This window comes from Ursus arctos, unplaced genomic scaffold (genome assembly GCF_023065955.2).
Source record: "Ursus arctos isolate Adak ecotype North America unplaced genomic scaffold, UrsArc2.0 scaffold_15, whole genome shotgun sequence".
Lineage (NCBI taxonomy): Eukaryota > Metazoa > Chordata > Mammalia > Carnivora > Ursidae > Ursus > Ursus arctos.
The window spans coordinates 615311-635535 of NW_026622819.1; the positions used below are offsets into that span (position 1 = coordinate 615311).

Consider the following 20225-nt stretch of genomic DNA (forward strand, 5'->3'; position numbering starts at 1 on the left):
GAGCCCCGGGAGTGGGATTGCCGTGTCCGATGATAAGAATGTCTTCAAGTTTTTAAGAACCTGCCAAACTGCTTTCCAAAGGGGCATCACGTTTAAACCCCCTTGTTATTTTCAAGTGCTGACACGTGGGCTTTGGTTTCTCTGCGTCCCACCAGCACTCGGCACTGTTAGTGTTTTTGACAGAGCCGGGCTAAATGGTGTGAAGTGCTATCTTACTGTGGTTTTAATTTGTATTTCCCGAATGGTGGACGATGTTGAACACCTTTTCAGGTGTTTTTTTTTCCACCCACATATCCTGTTTGGTGACGTTTATTAAAATCTCTTCCCCATTTTAAAAATGTGGCAGTTTCTCCTTATTAAGTTTTGAGAGTTCTTTATATATTCTGGATATAAGTACATGGTTTCCAAGTACTTATTCCAGCCTGTGACTTATATTTTCTATTTTTGTAATGGTGACTTTCGAAGAACAAATGCTTTATTTCTTATGGAGTCCAATTTTTCTTTTTTTTTTTCTTAATAGCGTTTTGGTATCTTATTAAAGAAAACTTTGCCTAACTCAAGGTCACAAAAACCTTATTCTGTTTTCTTCCTACAGTGTTATAGTCTAGCCCTTAAATCCAGGTCTATGATTGATTTTGAGTTATTTTTTTGTGTATAGTGTGAATTAGGTATTAAGTTCTTTTTTTTGCATGTGGTTATCCGGTTGTTCCAGCACCATTTATCAAAAACACTCTCATTTCTACCCCCCTTGAATTGCCCTGCCCCTCTAACATCCGTGGCTCAGGTTTTATTTCCGGAGTTTCTACTCTGTCCCACTGATCTGTGTGTCTATTTTCATGCCAGCCCCACTGTCCTGATTACTGTAGTTTGACCATAAATTTTTAAGGCAGATTGTGTAAGTCTTCAATTTGCTGCTTCTTTTTCTAAATTATTTGGGTCACTCTAGGTCCTCTGAATTTCTATATATATTTTAGGATTGGCTTGCTATTTCCTTAAAAAAAAAAAAAAGAAAGAAAAGAAAAGAAAAGAAAAAAAGCTTGCCGGAAATTCAGTAGGGATCATGGTGAGTCTGTAGATCAATTTAGGGGAAATCTGCTATCATGACAATATTTTGTGCTCCAGTCCACGAGTATTCTGAATCTTTCCATTTATTTAGATTGTGTTCAGTCTCTCTCAATAGTTTGTAGCTTTAAGTATACAGATTTGGCACTTGTTTTATTATCTTATTTTTATTATTTTCAATGCTATTGCAAACGGAATAGTCTTCGTAGTAGCATTTTCAGATTCTTCATTGCTAGTATACAGAAATATAATTGAGGTTTTTATATTGATTTTGTATCCTACCACCTTATTGAGCTATCTTATTATTACTACCAGATTTTTTTACAGATTTGTTAGAAGCATGTTTCCTGCAAATAAATACAGTTTTATTTTCAAATCTATGTCTTTAATTTATATTTCTTGCTGTATTGCACTAGCTGGAACTTCAGTAAAATGTCAAATAGAAGTCTGAAGTGGACGTTCCTGCTTTTGTCCCAATCTTAAGGGGAAAGTATTCAGAATGAATTGAGTGTGAATTAGCTCTAAGTTTCATTGGTGCTCTTTATCAGGTGAAGGGTGTCCCCATGCCCCAGGTTGTGGAATTGTTTTTATCCTCTCAAATATTTTCTCTGATTGACCAATGTGCTCATATGTTTAATGTTCTTTGTTTTATTAATATGCTTATTGCATTAATTTATTTTCAAATGTTAAACCAACCTTGCATTCCTGGAATAAACCTCACTTAGTCATGGTGTATAATCCTGTTTCTCTGTAACTACATTTGGTTTACTAATGTTTCGTTAATGATATTTGCCTCTATAAGCATGAATGACATCAGCTCATGCTGTCCCTCGTTGGGATGACACTGTCTGGCGTTGGTGTTGTGCACTGACTTCACAGAGTGAGTTGGGAAGTGCTACTTCCTTCTCTGTTCCTGAAAGGATGTGCATGAGTGCTGTTATTTTCTTCTTAAAATATCAAGTAGAATTTATCAATGAAACCATCAGGACCTGGGATCTTTGTGAGAAATTTAAATTAGTGGTTGTCTTTGTTTCCTATTTCTTTTTGAATCCATTTTGGTAATTCATGTCAACTAAGTAGATGATCACTCCCTTTCTTAAGAAAGCATGTTTCAACCTTGGGACGTTTTAAATATAGAAAAATTTAAGACACCCAAGCCTATAATGTTACCGTTTTTACATTAAAAAGTCATTATGCATATTTGGTATTCTATGTTCTTGAATACTGACAAGAACTTGCCCTGCTAGGGGTGGGACAGAAAAAGGTCTCAGCTCTCAGAGTCTTCAACTTATCTATGTGCATTTAGGAGGTGAGCTTGGCCTTATTCTATCCTGTTGACACCAAATAGAAATAATAAAGCTGTGTCTGGGAGAATCCTTAGCAGGATTTAACGTAATGATCAATGACAAGTGTCTGTCACAGTGGCAGCCACATCGTCAGGGCTGGTAGCAGGTGTCAAATGGGACTGTCGCAGGCAAATTGGGACATAGGGTCACCGTGGTTTTAATGGCAGTAAAGAAAAGTCTGTGGCCATCTGCTCATGGCTTGGAATGAGGGTCACTTTTTAGTGGCTGAGTCTGGAGTGGGGACAGGTTGGAGGCGTGATCGTTTCCACTAAATGTGTCTCCAAACTTCCAGTAGATGCTCAAGCAAGGAAAACGATGTTGCTGACAATATCACTGTCACTACAGGTGGTGCTGCCGACAATATCACTGTCACTACAGGTGGTGCTGCCGACAATATCACTGTCACTACAGGTGGTGCTGCCGACAATATCACTGTCACTACAGGTGGTGCTGCCGACAATATCACTGTCACTACAGGTGGTGCTGCCGACAATATCACTGTCACTACAGGTGGTGTTGCCGACAATATCACTGTTACTACAGGTGGGTGTGGACCCCTTCCTACGTCTAAATTATTACAAGGAGCTCGCCCTCTGATGCCTTGCAGGGACTTTGGTGAGATGAAACTCCTCCCACAGAGAACGTAAATTCACCTGTGACCTTAAAAAGTCAGCATAGTCACAAACCCTGTTTTAAAGTAACCCACCAGAAACTCCCAGACAGCTGCAGAACGTGGGTCTAAAAGGAGGCAGCCCTGCCGGCCTGATCTTGTAAAGAGCAGACACGTCCCATACACCCCTTACTCCACGTCTGTTTCTTACAGTGATTCCATAACATTTTTTTAATAAAAAATTTCAAACATCCAGAAAAGTTGAAAGTGTTTTACAAGAATGTCCAAATACTCAACACCTAGGTTCTATCATTGTTAGAGCTTTGCTGTATATATTTCACCATATGATTATCCACCCATCGTTTTATTTTCTGGTGCACTTCAAAGCCCATTGAGTGCAGACATCAGTACCCTTCATTAAAGCACACATATATCACTGAGTTTTAGTAAATCCATGTTTGTACTGCATTTCTCTCCCCCCCAATTCTCTCTCTCTCTCTCTCTCTCTCACACACACACACACACACACGCAATACAAGCCCCACAGTTAAGAATATTTTCTGTCCCTCACTTTTTCTTCTACTCCCCTCTCCACCATTATTCCCATATGAGTAGCACCCCTGGGGACCAAGTAAATGCTTCAAATCAGTCAAACAAGCAATTTCAAGCATTTTCTGTCCTCATTCCTGGGGGAGCCGGAGACCCTTCATCTGGCTCTCATCCTAATTTCAACACATGTGCCCTGTGGCTCTGAGCTCACCGTTGGCAGCAAGGAGTTCTCTGGGTGTATGGCAGTGGTGGAACAGGGACTTGGGCACTTCCGGAGTGGCTGGAGCTCCTTGTGCTTCTCTCTGCAGGGATGGGGCAAAAGGAAGGAAAGACTCCTATCAGCAAAGAAGGGCCCTCCTTTGGGCAGTGAGCTCAGAGAGCACCACTGACTGCTGCCAAGTGCCATGCACTCGCCGTTATTGTGATGCCCTCCTCTGCAGAACCTCAGAGACAGCAGCTCCTGGGAGGTTGTCTGTGTGCTCCTGGGTTGACTGCACAATGGAAGACACCCTGCAGGAGCTGCACTGGTAAAGGTCTACACCCGCTGCCAGTGGGAGGCCACAGAGGCAGGACTCCTGCTATGGTGCCCACCCTGTGGGTACAGCAGGGCTCAGTTACAAGTGGATAAAGTGATGGGCCTTGGAGCCCACGGCATTCCGTGCTCGTTTCTTGCAGCAGCTCTAGGAAACTAACGCAGGAGTATTGTCCTCGATTATCCAAGTAGGTCCGATGTAACCACATGAACTTTTAAAAATTGAGAAATGAGGAAGAGGAGGCAGTCCAAGAGATCTGAAGTATAAGACTCAATCCACCACTACTGACTTAGAGACCGAGGGGCAATGTGGAAAGTGTGGAAAAACAAAAATTCTATCAGCATTCTGAATCAGCCTAGATCAGCACAGCCTTCCCCATCACCTCCAGAAAGGAAAGCCGACCTGGTGAACCGTGGCTGTGCCTTGAGAGGCGCCAGGCAAGGACCCAGCTGCATTTGCCCAGGCATGAGACCCATGCACACTATGAGATAAAAAGTCCTGTTTCAAGCCACTAAATTCGTGGGATTTGCCATGTAGCAATGGAAAATTGATACAAAGCACTTGATGGACATTCGCTGAGTGGAACACCTGTGAAATTAGGCAAGTGATGTCCTTATACGTATGATCCTACCCCCACAGCAGATAAACAGTCCAGAAGAGATACTCCCAATAAGTTGGTCTGATAACTACTATTAGAGAGAAGCACTTCGGAAAGTCCTACATGAAGTTCTCCCCTAAAATACACCAGTGATCAACATCACCCCACTCCATGGGCACTTACTGAGGGAGGTGTTCTTTTCTGGACTGGCCTCATGTCAAGTGATTTAAACATATTCCTTGATCTCTAGGAACTGATATCCTGACATGCTGTAGCAGGCTTTGCCGAAAATAGAAGGCTGTGAGTGTCCAGGCAGTGGGCTCTCCAGCTATCAGGTTCCCCTAGGGACACTTCTGCAATAAGGAACGGCCACCGCTGCATACTGCCCAGCGCACCCAGAGGTTTGTACTGCACTTCCTCAACGACGGCCTGTCAACAGCCGAAGTTAGCTCATTTTCCTGTTGGAGAGGAGAACACTAGATTGAAAGTAAATATTCCAGAAATGAGGAATATGTTTCCTCCCAACGACCGAATAACTTCTATTCGTAAAGATCATGCTTCTTTTCTTTTACCAATGTGGATGGCACATGTAATTTTTAAAAAGAGCTTTTAAAGAGTTGCACAATATGACTTTAATTTTACAAAAACAGAGCAGTGTGTGCATAACTCACAAAAGAATATTAAAAATGGAACTTGGAAGACACTCCCCAGAGCGCCAGCACTGGCTGCAGCGCCAAGGGCGGCGAGCGACCGCACTTCCTCAGCCCTCGTCTGGCGCGCACACCCCGACTTCTGCAGGTCCCCGCGCCCCAGCGCTGCGTCTGCGCCGACTGTCTGAAACCGGGTTTAGTCTCGGTTGTTTCTGGAGGTGGCTCGCTTCCAGGCTGGACAGGGCGAGGGGACGTGCTCAGATTGTACCTAAAGGACCACAGCGACGCGGTGCTTCAAGTGAAACTAAAAGACGCGGGTTTTCACAGCAGTATCGCTATCGGGAGTCTAAGGACACAAATGCAGAAGGAACGAGCGGGTTATTCCAAGCGAATGATCCTTTCCCGCTGGACGCCTGGCGGTGAGCCGGTGCCGTCGGTGCTCCCGCCCCGCTCCGCCGGAACGCGAGAACCGCCCCACACAGGTTTCCGCGCAGGCTCAACTTCCGCGCGCACCTCGGAGCGAGCGGGGGCACTTCCGGCCCGCTCCCCGGGGGAGACCGACTTCCGGGGCGGTTTGGGGCGTGGAGCTGTGACCCCGTGGCCTCGCTCCCTCCGAAGTCTAGGGAATGTTTAATGTCACTCCACTTCGAACTCTGCGTGTCTTGGGACTGCACAAAACGATTTTAGAGTTTATATGGAAAAATAAAAACATGAAAGAATTGTCAAGAAAAATGAAAAATAAAAAATGCCAAGGTGGGGGGTCCCCTGCCGGACGTTCAGGGCGGGCCAGGCCGGAAGAGGGTCTCCCAGGGGAGCAGGCGCACCGTGTCCTTGGCGCTGGCTGGGGTAATTACCTTAGCCCCTGTCTTCGTGAACACAAAGACAAATTCAGGATAGCTTGGAAATCAAAATGCAAAGAAAGTGAATAAAAATGATGAAAATATTAGCAAGGAAAATGGAGGATATCTGTATAACCTTGGAGTAAAGAAGACTTTTTAAAGCAAGACTGTTAAGAGCCTATAGTATTTTTCAAACAGATGAAACAACTCCAGGAAGCTTGCAAACTTACCTGTGTTCAGATGAACTCTGGTCGTTATCTGCTTGCTGTGGGAGATAAAAATTCATAAAGTGAAAAAAATTGTTGACAGTGAGCTTATTATACAAAATTCAAGCCAGTTATTAGTTAATTTTGAGTAATGGTACCTCAGAGTCTCCTGGGTCCTGGGAAATGATCTCACTGGGGGATAGTACCCTTGTTACAGGAATACCTGTGTTTTCACTTCTATTAGGTGAGAAACTGGGAGTGGGATTGCTCACTTAAATGGTAAGTATAGATTTTACTTTTTAAAAAAGATTTTATTTATTTATTTGACAGAGCACAAGCAGGGGGAGCGGCAGAGGGAGAGGGAGAGGGAGAAGCAGGCTCCCCGCGGATGTGGGACTCGATCCTAGGACCCTGGGATCATGACCTGACCAGAGGGCCACTGCTTAACTGACTGAGCCACTCAGGAGCCCCTAGATTTTACTTATTCAGAAAATGCAGAACTGCTTATCAAAGTGATCTAACAGGCTCTCTCCACTAGCAACATATGAGACACCCATCTCTACAGCTTCACCAGTCCTTGTGGGTGTCCTTCTGATTACAGTCATTCTAGTGGGTGTGTAATGGTATCTAACTGTGGTTTTAGTTTGTGTTTTCTTAATGGTAAATGATGTTGACCATCTTTTTGTGTGCTTATTTGCCACCCATAGACCCTCCTCAGTGAACAGTTGGTTCAAATCTTTTGCCCCTTTTGCCCAAATCCTATATGGGTCATTTTTCTTATAATTGAATTTTTAAAGTTCTTTATATATTCTGGGCACAAGTATTATGATTTATAAGTATTTCATTTATGCCTGTGGCTTATATTTTAATTTTCTTAATGGTGACCTTTTGAAAACCAAATGTTTTTAATTTTGATGAGAAGCAGCTGCAGAAATATGCGGGCCTTGATGAGAAGCAGCTGCAGAAATATGCGGGCCTGAAAGGAGTCAGTCCCACTGGCTTGATTCTATAGTGAATGTAGAAATGATGTAACACACACACACACACACACACAACCACGCACACATACACACGCACTGCATCACACACCATGCAGACTCACATATACAGACACACACAGAAACACAGGATTGTGGTTGAGAAGTCCCAGCTGCAAGGTGACCCTTGGCATTGTCCCAGGCCTAGATAATATGAATGGTGAAAGAGAGGGACACCTGGTACCTGTGGGTATCTTATTTGGAAGGACAGCTCTTCCTTCTCTGCTGAAGCTTGTGGAGTCTGTTGCTGGCGGCCCTGTGTCATGTAATCAAACGTGTTCAACTTCTTGGCCACTAGAGAGGAGAAAGGAGGAAACAGGCAGTTACAATTCCACAAGTAAGCAGAGTGGCCTGCGTGCCACAACCCGGCCTTCCAGGGCTCCCCCCAGGGTGCTGGGAGCTGCTTCGTAACCTGGAGCACTGAGGGGCTGCTGGATGGCCACCCCAGAGCCCATCTGCCATGTGGGCAGCACACAGCAGCTCCTCACACCCCCAAGGCCTGCTAGCCCCCCACTCCAGGAGGAGCTGCCCTGCCTGCCTCCCAGGCCTGCAAAGTCAACATGGACCTGCATGGAGGGTCAGGCCCAGGTCAGCTGGGCCGGGCCACTGGCTCTGGCATCGTGGCAGTAGCCCCCCAGGTCACTGAAAGAGCATCTGAGACCTATTGGTAGACAGCACTATTCATGAAATGGGTTCTGTGCCTGTTCCAGCTATGTGCTTCAGCAGAGGTGCCCATCTTCCCATTTCTCTTTTCCTAAAACCCACCAACATGAGGACAGATGGCTTCTAATTATTTCTGGAAAGTGAGAAGGGCCACCCACAGAAGCCTATTTGCAGCTCGAGGAGCAGACGGAGGGCGGGCCGCTCCACACACCAACGTGGAGCCCTCAGAGGCTGCTTCCCAGGTGGGGTGAGCTCCTGCAGAACAGGGCCCATCCCTTTCCCTGGGTGGTTCGTACAAGTGCTTTTGTTTTTGTTTGCTTTGGCTTCCTTAATTAACTCCACCTGGCTCTTGCTTCATCCTTCCCACTCCCTCAGACCCTGTGTCTGTTTGAGGGTATAAACTCGCACTTGGTCACACTCCTCCTTTGGCATGGATTTGCACAGCTACCATCACCATCAGATGGTAAGCACACACTGTGTGTCTCCCAGAGCTCACGCTCATCCTTAGTTTTGTGTAAAACACCTTCATCTGACAGTAACAAGAGGAGATGCAGTTGAGGAAGTGAGGCCAGAGTGCAGGTGCACTGAGGGAGTGTCCACCATGTTCCCTCTGGCCTTACCAGGCTCTAACACAGGAGCTTGGTGCCACTGTCCTTCGGGATGTGCTCTCTCCCACTTGCACGAAGGTGGCTTTCCCACACCCCTGCTGCTGGCACTCCCACATCTGTGTGTCTTCCCGGAGAGCTTGCCCTCACCAACGTTCCCACTCCTGCTCATGTGCTGCAGGCTCGTCTGGATGTCCTTTACCCAAGCTTCAAAATGGAGCACCCAACTGCTGGCAGTTTCTGATGTGTCCCCCAGCGGTCCCCCTCCCACCTCAGGGCATTCACGTAGTCTCATCCGCTGGAGAGCAGGCTGACCCCAGCGCCTTGCAGAAGAGGTGATGGGGCGTGACCTCCATGACTGGGTATCGAAAGGCTGGCTCTGTCTTGCTCCCCGTCTTGCCTCTCACTTGCCCACTCTGATGAAACCAGCTGCCCCGCTGTAAAATGCTCTGCGTGTTGGAGCATCCACATGACAAGGAATGGCAGGGGACACTTGCCACCAACTCACAAGGAACTGAGGTCAGGAACTGACCTGCCACTGCCCTGGTGATGAGCCTAGAAGTGGATCCTCCCCTATCGGATGAGACCACGGCCCCTCCTGGCACCTGAAGGAAGAGCAGGGGCGGGGAACCCACAGAAACTGCCAGGCACTAACTCTGTTGTTTCAAGCAGCTACATTTTAGGGAATTTTACTGTAAGTAACAAGAGTTAATATCTTAACTTTGTTCTGGAAGTCTGTTCTTTGATGTCCAAATCCCCGATGAGCAACACCCTGAGCCCCAAGCTCAGCGTGCTTCTCCCCTTCCAGGGGTCTCCTGCGCATGCCCCCAAAGTGAGTATGGCACCACGACCCTCCTGGGTGCCTGAGTTGTGGCCCTTTTGTCCCTGTCCCCAGATCTCCAGGTGGCCATAAGTCCCGTGGACTTGCTCTCCAGTCTTGCATCCGTCCATCCTGCGTGGCTGCGGCAGGCTTCTGGACCTGCCCAAATTGCCACCTGCTGGCTATCATATACGCTGTGACTGAGACACTGTCCCCAAATGCACCCCATCCCCCTTGGCCAGTGTGCAGCAGCTTTAGGAAGGGCTTGGGTCGACCGGCCCTAGCTCCGCGGAGGACGTGAGGTTATACCCTGCACCACACAGGGCCCTAGAGAGTAATGCACATTCGAAGAAGGGCTTCATGGGGAGCAGAAGCCCTGCCCCCCCACCCCATGCCAGCGAGCGGTGGAGCCTGCAGTGCACACTGCCATGTGGACACCAGAAAACCACCCGTCTCCCTGTGGTGAGTTTGGTCAGCAAGACCCTGTCACTGGCTGACTGTTTCTCACTGTTAGGATTTGGTGCTTTTCTAAAGGCCCTGTTTTCTTTTCAAGGTGTCCTGTCCTGCCTCAGATTCTGCTCCTTTATCTCTGAACATTCTGATATACTCTTAAATGCCCTCTCGTGGTCTCTGCAGGTCTCAGGCCTGCTGTCCCTTGAGGGGTGTCTCTTCCCATCCTGCGATTTGTCTTTTGTGCTCGTTTCTAGCAGGGCCCAGTTGAGCAGTCTTCTGCCTCAGGACACATACTTAGGTAGAGGTGGAAGAGAAGCAGGTGCCCGAGCAGCAGGAGGCTGATGACGTCCAGCAGCAGCACGAACACCCCAATGCCCAGGACCACTGGGGTCTTCGTCTTTACAGGGAAAAGGGGAAGGAACAGCAGCCAGGTGTTCTTATTGGAGACCTCTGTGGAGGCAAGGGAGACACACACCATGTCCAGCACCCGGGGCATGGCTGCACCTCCCCTCAGGAGACACAGCTCAGCGGTGGGAGAAGGAAACTAGCCCAAGGTGTGTGCCCTGCCTTACCTAAGTGCCCTCACAGCCCCCTGACAATCTCACTTTACGGGGCTGGAAGAGGATAGCCAAGTGTCCAGGTCCCAGAGCCTGGCACCCTGCCTGGCCCCAACACCCACCCTACCCGTCAGCCAGGTCCTTGCTGGACCTTCCCCGTTCTCAACCAGCCACTCTCACAGAGAACTAGAAGGCTGTAGCCAGCGCCTTGGGGCATTTCCAGAACGTGGTCCTCTGTGCCCCCAACTGAAGTGTAAGAAAGGCACTGAGGAATCTGCAGGCGGGCCCATGAGAAGGAATTCCAGCTGAAATGCCCTGACGCCAGTTCCTTATGTGGCGCCCCACAAGGTGGCTGCCAGGCCCGCTGTGTTATGTGGCTGCAGGCCTTAGGGGCTGTGGTGCTATGTGCATGGGGCTGGCTGGACAGTGGGCGGGCCGACCGGACGCTTGTCCCCTAAGCTGGTGATGTTTCAATGAATTCCCACCAATGACAGCAAAGTGTCCCAGGGAACTGGCGATTAAACAGCCCGTGGAATCTTCTGGAACAGAAAACCCAGGAGATTGCCTCAGTCATCAGACATTCATGTATAGCTGGTGCCACTGTGGTTCCAGAGCCAGCAAGTCTCCGAGAGAAGCCAGGGTCACTTGGCGTCTGTGCACCTGCAGCCACAGGGGCTGCTGCGCTCTGGGCGGTCACCCTGCCCTCTGTCTTCACAGCGCACGGCAGTGCAGGCCCAGCTAACGCCCATGATGGGAGGCCATAAGGAAATGCACAGAGGTGCTGCTGCGGGCACTCAGGTGCGCGGAGGTCGCCGCTCACCAGGTGTGAGCCACATTTCAGAGTGTGTAGGGGCATTAAGAGGCCATGTGGTGGGGAGGGCCTTCATGTGGAACCCCCAGTGCCCACCCTTGACTGTTCTGGAGGCTGCTGGCCCCAGCTAGCCCTCTGGCTCAGGCTGCGTGTGGAGACTGTCAGGAAAGATGGCAGGCAGAGGCCTCCAGCTGGCTGCATGCAGAGCCTGAGCGGCTCGTCCTGCTGAGTGGGGGGCCTGGCCTCGCTGAGACCCCCGCTGTTCCCTTTCACCATGAAAATAATCAGGATGCATTTCAGAGCAGATGCAGGTCAGACAGTCCATGCCCTAAGGGCTCATCTGTGCCAGGTGCTGTGTGGGCCTCGGGGTGAAGGTGCACAGGGCATAGCGCCCCCCCCCCCAGGAAGAGGCACAGTGCAGCTGGGCTCTGGGCTGGATGGCAGCGGGACCCCTCCAATGGCACAGGCTCTGGAGACCAAGGGAGACGTGGGGGCTCAGTCCCACTACCAGGTCATCACTGGCTCTGCAGGCTGGCTGGCTGCTCACTTCTCTGGGAGGAGGGCACTGTCCAGGCCCATGCTGGAGCCCGATGCTGGCCCTTGCAGAGATGTTGGAGCCTGGGCAGAGTGGGGATCCCCGGAATGTTCTGAGCTGAGCAACAAGGTCCTCTGTTCTCCTGCTGTATGTACTGGGCCGTGACGTGTTCTGGAGAGAGGCCTAGGCTGAGACAGGCAGCCTTGCTCTGCACCCTATGGGCTGAGGTCCCTGGACACTCAGGACAACACAGGAGGAGGTCCACCTGGGGTCCTCCCTGTGTCACAGGGGCTGCTGTGACCGATGGCCACAGACTGGGCAGTTTTAAGCCACAGAGATGGAGCCTGGAAGTCAGGGTGCAGCAGCTCCCTCAAGGCTGTAGGGGAGGCTCTGACCTGAATCTTCCGGCTCCCAGGGCTCCAGGCACCCCTGGCTGTTGCCCTGTCCCTCCAGCCTCTTACAAAGATGTTCTCAACGGACCCAGCACCCCTCCACACACACTCCCGGGTAACCTATGATCATTTCAGGATCCTTAATCACATCTGTAAAGAGCCTTTCCCCAAATAAGGTCATAGTCACAGGTCGGAGGGTGAGATCATGGACATATCTTTGAGGCCACATCCAATCCCACATCTGTTCCCAAGGCCAGGCTCCTGCACCCACTAAACTGAGCCCTGCAGCCACACATCACCCAGAACCTGTCCCCTGGCAGCCCTGTCCTTCTACCCTACCCTGCTCCCCACCCAGACCACCTGCAGGGTGACGGGGCGGAGGCCCCCCCCCCCCCCAATGCTTGGCACTCTCCGGGAGCACGGCCTCTGAGCAGCCAGCACCCGCAGTCCCTGACCCTGCCTCCTGGTGCCTGGGGGGCTGCCGCCCTCCTGCCCGGCCATGCTGCTCACCCAGCTGGGGGCAGGCCAGGCTGATGCCCCACCCCCCGAAGGAAGGTTTTTACCCCAGAGGCGGCTGGAGGGATGGGCTAACACTTGCGAGGGACCCGAGAGGAGCCACTGTGTACTTTTGTAGTAGGGGTGTGTGCGGAGCTCCGCCGGGTCGATGAAGAACTGGATGAAGATGTACAGCAGGGTGACAATCAGGCAGAGCAGGACGGCCGAGGCGGAGGCCACGGAGAAGAAGAAGTACCTGCGGGATGGGCAGGGGCGGAGCCGGGCTCAGGGCCAGCCGACCCGCAGCCCAGGAAGCCGGCAACCCGGGCCCCCAGCCCGAGACCCAGCCCTCTTCCCGGCTCCTGTCCCCCTGTCCCGCGAGCCTCTTTGCAGCTCTCCGGGGCCGCTGCTGGTTTGCGGCCGTCCTGACGGCACCTCCACGTTCTGTGCCTCATGGCTTACAGACACTCTCCCCTCGAACCCCACAAGGCGGTGAGGACGGGCCACCCTGGCTCACAGCGAGGGACACAGAGGTTCTGGGCCGAGTGGGGTGGGCGGGCACAGGATCCCACCACATCCCGGCTGCCGCTCACCGGGGGCTCTTGCCCAGTCACAGAACTGCAGAAAATGAGCGCTTGTGGCTCTTAGCCGGAGTTGGGGTCGTGACCGCTGCCACTGAACAGAATTGGGTGTGGACACATGGTGGGGATCCTGGTGCTATCCTTCCATCAAGGGCACCAAAGCCAGATTGGGTCGGGGAGGCCAGGGGTGCGCCATGACAGCTGCCTGGCCGGGTACGGCTCACGGTGAGTGATCTCCACGCACCCTCTCCGGGGCCATGCACACTTCTGTGCAAAATGACGTCTTGGGCTTTGGCATTAGACCAAAATCACTCCTGCCCCCTTGCCTTTGTTCAAAAGACCCAGAGAGTGATCTCTCCACCCAGAAAATGAACCGTGGTCGGCGATTCTTAGAAAATGCTCCCACGGCACAGTCCTCCTCTGGGTTTTCTGCTGTTGTGACGTCGAAGGAAACCATTCCTTCAACATTTTCAATCTCAACGTGTTTTCTTCAGCTGAAACTCAGTTGATTCCATGATGCTTTTCCAGAACTTCTTGAGGGCTCTTTACACACATCTTTAGGCAGAGAGCTAAAACGTGAGCATTCCCAAAGGGTTGGGTGCATGTGGGGCACGGCCCTGGGTCCTGGAGACACGTTGGCTCGGGGGCCGTTGCATCGTGGCCCCTCACTAACCCCCCAAGGTGCGTCTCCCACGTGACCCTGTGCAGGCCCAGCCTCCTGTGTGTCTCCAAGCTGCAGGGGACACAGGCCTGGCCCCATACCTGGCTCTGGTCTCCAGGGAACCCTCCAGGTGGTGGGCTTGCCCCGCACTGGAAGCCCCTCGACCATCCTGTCCTGCTGTCACCTGGCAAGAGGCAGCCCTCCCTATGGGGTGGGGTTGAAGCCTGTCTAGTCAATGTTCAGAACGCGAAGCTTCCTTTCCCGACTCCTGCGTCTGTGACGCCTCAGCACCTAGTCCAGCCCTTTCTCTGTGAAGACCTGACTCCCCTAGCTTGCTAGGCTTTGCCCACTTTTTTTGACAAACTGTCTTTCAAGTGCAGTCACTCCCTCTTGCTTTCTCTGCTGGATGGCTGAAGGGACAGGAGGGAAGCTGGGGCAGGCGCACGCGGACGATGCTCACCCTGACCCCCGCACGCACAGCGCCCCCTCACCTCTGCGTGCTCCTTCCGAGGAACGCGGCCCTCTCCTTGCTGTGGGCCAGGCACCCGCTCCCTCCTGCTGACCCTGCCCTGTGGATGCCAGGACGGCTCCTGGGGCTCACTTGTGGTCAAGAGGCTTCTTGCCCCATTGGGAACCCCCTCAGTCAGCTGTGCCTGGGGCCCCGTCAGGACCTCTGAGCTCCAGCCTGTGTGCCCCATGGGGCCTGGCCCACTCAGTCCTCCTCAGTGGCAGGGCCTCTCACGTCCCCTGATGGCGGACTGGACCTCAAGGCAACCAGCTCATGGCAGCAAGGCCTTAAGGAGCTGCGTCCAGTGAGGGAGCAGAGAGCCCTGCTGGCATGAGGAGGGTGGCCCACCCCATTCTGGATGGCCCGGGGCTCCTCTTCTGTAGGGAGGAGGCAGGACGGGGGCTCCCAGGCACCCCCAGTCACCCAGTGCTGAGGGGGTTTTTCTAATTATGAGGGCTCTGTGCTTCCTTCTGCTCAGAGCAGCAGTGGTCTTCAGGCCTGAACCAGCAGCTCACTTCTCACGCGGCCGTCTTGCTTGCTGACTGGCATGCACACGGCACGTCCGCCACAGGATGGTGGGTTAGCGGGGGAGTCCCTTGGCTGCTGTGTCACCAGCCAGCGAAGGCCAGTGAGAACAAGTGTGGGGAACACCCCTGTCTCTCCCGGCCACTCCGAGCCTGGCTCCGGCCCGTGGGGTCCTGTTGACGCTCACCAGCCCTGCACCTGTGCCCGTCCAGGCCTGGACGGTGCAGCCTGGGCCCCCATCCTCTGTGCTTGCACGGCCTCCCTGGGGGAAGCCAGCTGGGCCCAGGCCAGTGGGTCAAGGACGAGGCAGCTCAGGCCGTGCCCCTTCCCACGGGCTGGACCTCACGCATCCAGGGGTGAGTCCGGACCAACGTGTCTCAGAGCCACACAAGAGGACAGAGGGACAGCACGTGATCCCCCACTGCTTGTAGCCCCCACCCTCTCACCCACGAGGCCCCCAGCCTACAGAGCCTTCTTTTGGGGCCCCAGACTCCTCACCCTTCCCCCACACCTGGGTCTCCCCTCCCACTGCCCCAGGTCCCCAGCCCCTCACCAGTAATTCCTGCTCCCCACACAGTTGTTGAGCCATTTGCAGTGGTGGTCAAAGCCAGAGACACACTTGTTGCAGGCGCTGCAGTGTTTGGCTTTCGAGCTCCTGGAGGGAAGAATTCAGGAGCGTCAGCCTGTGGGCAGTGCGTGCAGGAGGAAGTAGGGTCAGAGCCCCCGTCTGCCTGTAGGGGAGAGGCAGGCAGTGGGGAGGACCGGGCCCCAGGTCGGGTGGCGTGCCCTGCCCATGCCCGCCACATGGTGCCAGGGGTCGCACTTGGAACCTGGGCTTGGATCCTACCCTGAGCCACGGGCTTCCCTCCCGGGCTGCCTACGGAAGGCTAACCCGGGCAGAGATCTGAGAGGGGGCGTTTAGATCTGCCAGGGGCCCTGTGCGTCTGAGGGCTGCTGCTCCTCGTTCAAGGACAGCAGCGCCAGTCAGCCGCCTGGAAACAGAGGCAGGCTACCCTCGGGACCGCCTGCCCCGAAGCCGGGCACTCACACAGTGACCTCGCACAGGTGGCAGTACTGCTTCTGGATCACGTGCGCGTGTTTGGACCGATCGAAGGTCGGCATAGGCTCCAGGTAGTTCTTCTTGAGCCGGACATTGGCTTCGGCCGGGTCAATGGAAACTGCAATCAAGTGGACTAAGAAGTGGAAAGAGAAGAGCCCGCCGGTCACCTGGGGAAGGGGTGTCAAGGAACACGCTGCCGGGCCTGGTCCACACGGCGAGGGTGCCCACTCAGGGTGGCTGCCGGTCACGCCACGGGAGCGGTGCACCTGGCCAAGGGCCAGGTCCCAGGACAGCCCGCTCATGCCCCTGTGGCCGACAGAGTGTGCCCCCTTCCCCGTTCCTTCCTCCACGAGGGACGACGCTGGCACTGGAGAGAGGCTTTCTGGCTGGAAGCAGGGCCCGGCAGAGGGTGCCGCAGGGGGCGGGCACCGTGCTGGGTGCTGAAGGAGGTGTGGGGGGACTTCGGGCAGCTCGAGAGCACATGTGGGGTTAGGAGACAAGCTTGCCATCAAGTAACGAACAGGTGGGGGGGAGGGCTTCCACACCCTGTCTCTGTGGGGCGGGTGCTCCGTCTGCTCTTGTCTTCCCCACCCCCGGCCCCTCCGGCTCCCCAGCACCCGCTCCCTCCATGGCACCCAGGGTAGAACCAGGCCCTGGGATCTCACCCTCTCCTCCTCCACCTCGGGACCAACACAGTGTCCCCATGGAAACCAAACAGAAGAGGTGGAGGCTGCCTCCCTGTCAGCCCTGCCCTGCTTCCCCGACCGGCTCCGAGCGGAGGGCTCAGGGTTACAGGATGGGCTCCAGGGTGTGGTGGGGGAAACCACCGGCCGTGTGCACAGGGCTCTGCCGCAATTTTGTGCGGGGGGAGCTCTGAGCAGGGGGTCAGAGCTCCATCCTGCAGGAAGCCCCTGTGGGGTCCTTCTCAGGCTCTGCCACTGTTGTGGTCCGGGGTCTGCCGCCCACCCAGCAGCAGCGCTTGGCCTCCATGTGGGCCTGCCTCCGTGAAGGCCACCACACAACAATCTGAGTGGGAGGCTGCGTCTGGCCAGATGGCTCATCACCCCTCGTCCTCTAGTCTCCAGGAGCCAGTGTAGACCCAGGGATCTGGGTGCCAGATGTGGGCACAGAGGCGATGGGGAGCCAGCCCTGCTGGGGGAGCATGGCTACAAGGACAGCAGGCAAGAATGCGCTGAGGGCCGAGATGGTCAGACCGGGAAGCTGGTGCCCAGGCCATGGGTGGGTGGAGGGACGGCTGAGAACCAGCCAGGCCCTGGGAGATCTGCAGGGGGAAAGGGACTGACTTGACCCCTTCAGGGCCATGAAGGGGTGCAGTGACACCAAGGCCCTTCTTGTGGCCACCAGACCCTGAAGGGCTGGCTAGGGCGTGAGCCTCCCGTACTCCTCTGCTGAGCAGACCAAGGCCCTGTTCCATGCAGGGTGTGGGGCAGCAGGCGGGTGGTCAGGGGCTGGGCTGGGCTTCACGGTCACAGCTGGAGACACCAACATGGTGCTGGCAAGCCCTTCCCCCTGCACCTGCTCCCTGAAGCCTGTGGCGCTGGCCAGACGCACGGCACTGTTTGTGTGGTTACTGGGGCAACAGGAGACCGTCCTAAGCAGAAGGCCCAGGACAATAAGATGCTGCAGGAAGTTCAACTGTGGCCCAGGTACAGCCCCTTCCTCAGAAACAGGCGGGCAAGGTGCCCAGGAGGGAGCACAGGAGGGCAGCAGGTAAGGCCAGGGCTGGGATGTGTGCTCAAAGCCCTTTGCCCCCACGGCTACACTCGACTTGCATGAGACCACCGCCAGGGAGACAGTGTGGGAACAGCACGGTCCGTACTCTGACCCTCAAAGTGCAGGTGCCTGAATCACCTGATCTGAGCTGCTGGGCCAGCCACACGAAGCTGCCTGCCGCCAATTTCCCTGGATGTCCCAACCCTGCAGGTGCCCTGGCCAAGCTGCCCCCAGAACCAGTCCCCCAGGAATAAAGGGGCTTGGCTTCCAGCCCCCCCTGTGGTAGGTCAGGTCCCCCACAACCCCTCTGGCACGAAGCTGTCTGGGCAAGAACACAGCCCACCAGCTTGTCTGACCTAACGCCGCCCAGCACTCAAGCCTTGTGACCCCAGATCACCCACAGGAATGATATGGGCCAGCAAAAGGTGACCCCATTTTGCCTGGCCATTCACTGGGTCAGCCACACGCTCCAGATGTCAATGAGCACGGGCTGAGCCCCGGAAGTGTCCCAGAGCGGGTGCCATACCGAGTTCCCGCTCTCGGTGTCAAAGTCTATCCCAGTGCAAGAGAGTCTTAGGTTCCCGTGAATAACAAGAAGCAAAAGGAACAGGGCAGGAGGTCTCGCTCTCCATGAGCAGAAGGCCCTGCCCCAGAGGCCACGGTCCCCTAGCAACAATCTGTGTTTGGTAAATAGGCCACGGGCGCCAGCCCAGGACACACGCCCTCCCGTCCTTCCGGCTCTGCGGCAGGAAGAGGTGAGGCGCCCCCAGAGCCCCCGCCGCCCCAGTCACGTCTGCCTCACGCCAGCCCTGAAGCCAGGGTGGGACGTCACCCGCACAGTCACAGCAGCTCACCGGGGGCTCCTCAGCCCTGGCCACAACACAGGCCCTCAGACTAAGTCTGGTCCCGTCCGACGCCAGCCCCTCTGCACAGTGGACCCTATGGGCCCGGGGTCAAGCTGCTTCCCTTTGCAGGATGGCGGGGGAAGATCAGACCCAGAGGGTCAGCCAAGAACCCACGGGTCCACCTCCTGTGCTGAGTGTTTCGGAGGCTGCAACCCGGCCAGCCCTCCTCTGTGGGGCCCAGACAGTCCCTGCAGTCACTGAAGGACACTGGCGCCCCCCAGTGGCCAGAGCACAGCGCCCAGGTGGCTGCGGGGCCTGAGGGATGTCGCCAGCCCAGTGGGGTGCTGGGCAGAGAGAGACCGTGTCTCAGGGCAGCTGGAGTCCTGGACACCTGTCAAGCCAGCCAGAATTCATCCCTGGGGGCTGGCCCAGGGGCAGCGCAAATCCATCACTGGGCTCCATCGCCAGGGGCAGCTCAGACTGGGCACCAAGCCATTGAGGCTCCCTCTGGGCCCGAAAGCAGGTGAGTGCTCAGAGGGGTCCCCTGGACAAAGAACACGGGCAGCTCAAAAAGGCCCCAAAACAGGCTGAGCGAAGGTCTAGGGACAATGAAGGCAATGGATTTTAACCCATCAGGTGAGCAAACCCACAGTCAGGGACTGAGATCAGGATACAGGCAAGGATGGATAGCTGGAGGCAGGAGAGCCCGCCCACACCTGCGGGCTTCCAGGGCTCCGTTCGGGTCTCTGATACCTTGCCCACCATGCATAGTGCCCACCACGCACAAGAACGTGAGCTGAGCACACAGGAGGAGTGGCAAAATGGAGACAAGCCCCAGCAAGAGGGTGACTCCGCCAGGGAAGGCCAAGGGAGGAGGGTGGTGGCCAGGCCCACCTGCAAGCTGCCCCAGCTGTGGAGAGGGCACCAACCGCAGGGCAGAGGGCTGGTGGACACTGCGCTGGGCCTGAGACAGGAGAACCGTGACCGGGTTCTGGGTTAAAAAACCCTGACAAAGCATGTTTTGGGAAATTTCAAGATGGGCTGGCTGGGAGATCGTACAATTTCTGCCCATCTTCTGGCTGTGAAAGACACAAGTACATGGGCCCCACCTCAGACCGCAGGCCCAGAGGTGGGGTGGCTGTGCCCAGGGCACACGGGACCCGTGTTCCCCGTTCTGCTCCTGTGGACCAGGCACTCTGAAGGCCCTGCAGGGAGAGGCTGGCCAGGTCAGGGGAGGCAGCGGGCTTGCACGTCAGGCCACGGTGGATGTCGAGGCTCACTGGCGGGGCCCGCCAGTGGTGGCCCCTTAACACGGGTGCACTGGTGGCACTGAGATCCGCCCCCCCCAGAGTCAGGCGTGAGGAGGGAGCAAGGCTGGCGACACCATGTGGCTGGGGGCGGGGCACAGCACCTACAGCTGCCAGCCCCCCCGCCGCAGAGCTGCGTGACAGCCCCGTGCACCCATACCCACGTCCCCAGCGTCTGCCCGCCTGGCCTGGAGCTACTCCAGTAATACGTCTGGAGCCTCCTCTCAGGGCCGCCATGGGATT

General features: G+C 54.7%; 1 protein-coding gene across 2 annotated transcripts in view; it reads right to left on the reverse strand.

Moving 5' to 3' along the window:
• LOC113260779 (palmitoyltransferase ZDHHC11) overlaps positions 1–20225 on the reverse strand; it is a 47993-nt gene that overhangs the window by 19962 nt on the left and 7806 nt on the right. The window contains exons 2-8 of one of the 2 annotated variants that reach the window (XM_026506632.4): positions 16085–16263; positions 15590–15691; positions 12893–13017; positions 10266–10421; positions 7615–7724; positions 6418–6452; positions 3779–3869 (exon numbers count right to left, since the gene is read on the reverse strand). In XM_026506632.4, the coding sequence (XP_026362417.1) occupies positions 3779–3869; positions 6418–6452; positions 7615–7724; positions 10266–10421; positions 12893–13017; positions 15590–15691; positions 16085–16263 (798 nt within the window). Of the gene's footprint in view, positions 1–3778; positions 3870–6417; positions 6453–7614; positions 7725–10265; positions 10422–12829; positions 13018–15589; positions 15692–16084; positions 16264–20225 lie in introns of both variants that reach the window. The other variant, XM_057312146.1, reaches the window with a different exon arrangement.